The sequence below is a fragment of the Glycine soja genome, chromosome 17 (genome assembly GCF_004193775.1).
Source record: "Glycine soja cultivar W05 chromosome 17, ASM419377v2, whole genome shotgun sequence".
NCBI classification, from domain to species: domain Eukaryota; kingdom Viridiplantae; phylum Streptophyta; class Magnoliopsida; order Fabales; family Fabaceae; genus Glycine; species Glycine soja.
The window spans coordinates 19,348,804-19,354,790 of NC_041018.1; the positions used below are offsets into that span (position 1 = coordinate 19,348,804).

Below are 5,987 nucleotides of genomic sequence, written 5' to 3' on the forward strand. Positions count from 1 at the left end.
AAAAAATCTTACGAATTTTTTGCATATATTCTTGAGAATTAAGTATAAATAAACAGCTAATTTATAATTTTTCATATTTTACAATATGATTATGGGTATAAATAAATTTTCAATTTTCTGTGTTACTTTTTTCTTTGATTCACCGTTTTCGCTTCTATTTTATCACTTTCAAGTTTGTGTGATACTTTGGACATGGATATTTTGGAGGTGCGAAAGTTGAAGACTAAATTAAAATCTCATTGGTTACCAGAAGTTTTTATAATGAGTAGTTTTGTGTCATTCATTCTGATATCTCGACATAAATCACCCAAGTTATTTTTGGGTGAACATTTCAACCATAAAACTTATCCTACCAAAAAGATAAACGAAAGAAGCAAACCTTATTTACTCTTGTATCAACATTATCTATAGCCTTCTTGACTTGAGGAAAAGGAAAAAGGAGCGTCAAATACACTTCTGAAAAGGTATCAACAGTTTATTCTTCCACACCATGGGCATTAACATGTTGGAGTACAAATTTTTATAATTAAAAACTCAAGATTTTGAGAGTCTTTAAGCAACCAAATGATAATCCCCATGAAACCAAGAGGGATGCACACTAATGAAAAGTGCACCTTAAAAGGTTAATTGCTTCATCGCCCTAAGTTAGTATAATAATATTATTCTAAAACTGCTTCCATATTCTCGTGCAGCTTAACTTACAGACTGAAAAAGCTCTTCACCTTTTTTCCTCAAAAAAAAAAAAAAAAACTAAGCAAAAGAGAATCTATAATGGCAACAACTGCAAGTCTCTACTTGAGCGTCCCTGAAACTATAGTACAACAATGGGGCCGTCATTGGCATAAATGATGAAAACTTCCCTCAGCACAGTCATTTGAAAAGATAATTTTTTTTTTCTTTTGGCAGTCGCAGACAATCAAAGGTAGTGGAATGTGTGATACCTTGCAAGCCAATATACAATGTGGGAACGAACTGCTTCAAGAGTAGAGGGAAGAAAAAAAAAGCAGTGTGACACCCCTGCTATGTGGAAGTTATTGTGAGTGATTCCCAACTTCAGCAGAGAAAAAAAATGGCGCATAAAAAGTGGGCAATAAATCAAGTCAGGCCAAAAAGATAGGCTCATAACAGGATTTTGTTATTGGTCAAAGTATGCAGGGAGAATATCTAACGAAGAAATGAGAAATCCTCGCCTTTCGGCTGCTTTACCCTTTGCAATCTTTGCACAGGGAGTTGAAAACTGACCATATCTATTTTCAGATTGCCCACTGGGAGTATGTGGTTTGTCCTGCAAACAAAAGAAAATTTTAATACCAAATAAATAGCATGGTTTGACAAATATAAAAAAGTGGCACAATGGTTATATTTACCATGAAGCTTGTTCCATTATAAAGCTGGGTGGGAGATATAGCATCTGGCTGTTGCGAGTTTTTCAAAAATCGATGTTCTAGTAAAACTGCAGCTGTTGGCCGCTCTGCTGGATTTCTTTTAAAGCAGCACCTCAAGAAATCTTTACCCTCAGATGAAAGTGTTTCAGGTATAGGAGGGGTCTCCTTCATAACCTTAAACAGAGCTGCAGCCTGCATAATTAGAAAAGAAGTTTATTTAGCAAGATAAAAAAAAAGGACCCGTATACAGATAGCATCTCTGCCTAATCCACAAGTTGCAAACAGAAAAAAGTTGGCTAAAAGATGCCTTAGCTGGTTGTTAAATTGAGGTTTGCCAAAATAAGTAAAAAGTTGACACATTATCCTACATTACCAAACTTCAGAATCTCATATTCTCATAGAAGCAGATATAAAACCATGTCTAAATAAGTAGTTTTCAAGACCATTGGAATTCTATTACCAATGAGAAATCTTATACTATATGGTTATTGAAGTAGCCTGAGAATAGCAAAGTTGAAAACAGGCAAACAAGATTTTTTTTTCAGGTGCTTACTCCTTCATATTCACTCCAAGGAGGCTTCCCAGTGAACATTTCAATGATGGTACAACCCAAACTCCAAATATCAATAGCAAAAGCAAGATCAGGGCTGTTATCCTTTTGTATCACAGCCTGCAAAAGCTGTATGAGAATTGAGGTGTTAGTGAGGAATGTGTGAGATGGACATTACAGGGTAATGTAGAGTAAGAATATACCTCTGGAGCCATCCAGTATGGACTTCCCCTCAAAGAAAGATTAGCTTCAAACCCAGTTAGCTGTGCAACATAAAGATCCCAAGTTATAAACTTAATGAAACACCTCATGTACAGATTAAACTTGATGAAACACCAAAATTCAACAGCGCAGAATAAGAATCAAAGCTTGAAAATACTTATTCAAGCAATGAAATTGAAAAAGAACTCATGCAGCACCTGATTATTATGCAAGAAGTTTATTCGGAAACAACTGAATCAGCTTTAAGGGGTGATAGAATTGCTGAGCTCAATCAAGAGAAAAGGAATTTTGAAAGCAATAAGTTTGACCTTTTTAACTTAGGCATGTGTTTCTATTTTCTAATGCCAATTTCTTCTAGGGAATTTTTCAACAATAAATAGATAATCATATTAGCAAGTAGATATACAAAGACTCAATGGAAGAAAATAAACCATTCTCTGCAATGCAAAAGGACTGAGTAGAAAATGTAAATCAAAGAGAGGGGGAGACTTGGAACTCACATGCTTAGCCATCCCAAAATCAGCTAGCTTAACAACTCCAGCAGAGTCAACAAGCAAGTTAGCCCCTTTGATGTCCCTATATGCATACATGAAAAAAAATAATAAATAAGCACATGACAAAATGTTCCAAATCTAAAATGAATTAAAAATTCTAGAAAACATAATCATTTTTCCAACAAAAACGAAGTAGTTGCATATGTATCATTCTAAAGGTTGAGTTCAAGTTAGTGTAAAGCACTTCAAGCTTGTGAATGCACCTATGAATTGTTTTTTTGCTATGTAAATAAGCCAACCCTGAGAGAATATGGCGAGTGAAATTCCGAATGACAGATTCTGTTATGGCACCACAATGATCACGGACATATTTATTAATTGAACCAGGATGAACATATTCCAGATAAATATAAAACCGGTCCTCAACCTGCAAGCACATATGTTAAGGTTTTAAGGCTGTTACAGAATAATGATTATTAATCTTGAGCAGCTAATTATGAAGTAGGAGATTGCTTACTATTTCACTGCCATAATACTGTACGATGTTTGAATGTTTTAGATTGCTAAGAACTTTAATTTCCTGGAGAAAAAGAATAAACTAATAAGAAGGATAAAGAGGATATAGAAAATAGCATATCTTCAAAACTATTATGGAACGATAAATATATATAGCCAAGCAGCCCAAGCCATTAATAATACAAATAACCTCATCAAGTATTCAATTACAGTGGACACTAAAATGAAATTAGGAGCGTCACTGCAAAATATATGATATCGGCCAAGGCATAGAAAAAAAATATATAAAGGTAAATTAATAGACTAGTTAATCTGAGCTGAGTATCTTAACTGCTCAACACGAAAATTATTTTTATTACAATTACAATTATAAAGTAGCTGCATTAGTTATTAGAAGTTTCATGATAAAACATTTCAGAAGCAAATTTGCTAAGCAGAATTATACGATTTTCTTAATCACGCAGCTATCAGTTCCCAGTTTTCATATATAATAAGAAACTTCAAAGTGACTGAATATGTGTTCTCAATTCTCATTCAGGATTGGAAAGAGACTTACTATTCCAAAGAAATTGATTATTTGACACACTGACTTCTGTAAAAGTCCTATTAACAAATATGATATGTACTGTAATAACAACACAAAAAAACAAGACACACAAAACTCTACGCAGTTGCCAAATAGACAGTGGCAAAAAGCAAGTAGTGGACAACCAACCTGCTCTAACTGCTTTATACACTCAGCAGATTTTGGATCATCAGGAAATAATTCTACTTCCTTCATTGCACATAATGCTCCGGTTTCCCTGTCAAGAAGCAACATCTGTTTCAGAGCCTTAGAAAAAAGACAACAGAAGATCTTAAAATACTCATGAAACATTTACGAACCTATTGGTTGCGACATAAACGCTTCCAAACGTCCCACGCCCAATAAGTTTCCCTTTCTTCCATTGGCTTTTCATTGGCAGCGATTCTGACTTAACCATGGCGTGGGAAAAGGTAGCGGCAGCAGGCGGCGAGGTCAAGCCAGCCCTGGGAGGCAGGGGCAAGGGGTGAACAGCGACAGGAGGAGCATTATTTTCGTGGCGCACTGTTGGGATCTCGAGTGATAACATGGGATGTATGGGGGATGGAGGTCCACTAAAAGTTCTGGTGTGTTTCTGGGGACTTTTTCTTTGTGGACTTTGATGGGAATTGGGAGAAAGAGAAGTTTCTGTGCTTAACGCGGATAAATCAAAGAAGGCAGGAGGTAGCAACCCTGCATCACAGGTAGGCATTTCTGGTGTGGACCAGAACTGATTTCCTTTTGGACACGCATAATAATATGGCACAAAATCACCATTCCTTGTTTTCTGAGGACTCATTGAAGGACTACCCGAAATACTCCTCCTATGAGGGACATTCACCAAGTTATTATTACTATTATCTCGAGCACTCTCACGGCAACCACTTGCATCTTGCTGCACCATTCTCGATGACCTAGTTTCTGCCTGCTCCATATTCCTTCTTGTCTCTTGGCTAGCAAAAACACTGTTACAATACAAGATTCAGCCAAATAGGTTAGCAAACTCACCGTTGAAATCTCTTCCTCAAACACATGGCAAGGCACAGTACAAAACCACAATGCATAAGCAATCATGTCTGAATAAACTTCTGGATAAACATTTATAAGGGAAGAAACTAAGAAATGTAAAACGAATTGAGCTTTTCTCATAAATTAAAATCAACTTCTGCACACTTAGCATTTGTAGGAGATCGCTGATCTAACTTCTCCAGAAACTCAGATGCATAAGTTAAGTTTAACTTACGAGAGAAACTCTATTAATTTTACCTTCTTTTTTTTTTTTCCTTCTTCGCATATAAGTGTTTATAGAAAAGTTTATGCAAATAGTGTCATAAACTTTCAATTATACGCACAAACATATGCATCTCAATCTCATGATCCAATCTGAAACAATAAAAAACATGCAAATCTAAACTAAAGAAATGAAGGAAATCAATGATAATTGAATTGAATACGCAACTTCCCTAACACAATTGAAAAACATTAAAAAAAAAAAATTGGTTGAAGAAAACAAAGGCAAAATTGAAAAATCAACCTCCGCATCCGAAAGCCGGTGGTGGTGGTGGAGGGTGCAGCATCCTTGGGCGAAGGAAGACGGCACTCGCCGTCTCGCTGACGGAGCACGGCGGCGGAGACAGCGAGCTCCGGCAGGGGCAACGGCTGAGGCGTGCCGGGGGAAGAAACCAGTGCATCTTCGTCGTGATCGCCGACGTGGCAGGTGCGCTTCTTCGCCGAATTTCCGAAGATCCATGCCTTCCGGCGGTGGTCGGGGGCGGCAGAAGAAGAAGACAAAGATAACGACGACGAAGACGAAGACGAAGAAGAAGGATTCGAAGAAGGCGAGAACGAAAGCGTGGGCAACCACCTCATGGCTTTTGTCTTTCCACCACAGAACCGAACCGAACCGAACCGAACCAAACCAAAACAAAGTAACAAACCCTCTCACTTCATAACAATGTGGTTCGCGGAGACGACGACGACGACGTCGTCGTTTTCGGAGCGCAATGCAAATTGTTTACCAACACAACCATCGTTTTGGAAACGTTTCGCACTTTTTCGCGGTTCTAGAAATTAAGCAACGAAAGAGAACTATTTTTTCCCTCTTCTTCAATTGCTTTTACTTTTTTTTTTGCAGCAACAACGATGATTGAAGAAGAAGATGGCTTTATTAACGAAGAGGAAGACTTAAAAACAAAAGCCCCTTTTACACAAAGTCAAAATATTATAACTTTTTTTTTTTTTTTTCCTTTAACCGAGTC

The 5,987-nt window shown here is 37.1% G+C and overlaps 1 protein-coding gene across 2 annotated transcripts; it reads right to left on the reverse strand.

Annotated features, from left to right (window-relative positions):
• Positions 1-449: 449 nt before the first annotated feature.
• Positions 450-5,987, reverse strand: LOC114394056 (mitogen-activated protein kinase kinase kinase 5-like). Of its 2 annotated transcripts, none has more exons than XM_028355607.1 (10): positions 5,264-5,987; positions 4,053-4,694; positions 3,883-3,970; positions 3,169-3,231; positions 2,951-3,078; positions 2,658-2,733; positions 2,139-2,198; positions 1,939-2,064; positions 1,368-1,577; positions 450-1,285 (listed from the first exon to the last, which is right to left on the reverse strand). In XM_028355607.1, the coding sequence occupies exons 1-10, from the start codon at positions 5,596-5,598 to the stop codon at positions 1,136-1,138; spliced, it is 1,878 nt and encodes a 625-aa protein (XP_028211408.1). In that variant the 5' UTR covers positions 5,599-5,987; the 3' UTR covers positions 450-1,135. The 2 variants fall into 2 exon arrangements, with proteins under 2 accessions (XP_028211408.1, XP_028211407.1); XM_028355606.1 differs by having other exon boundaries at positions 2,915-3,078; positions 5,264-5,983.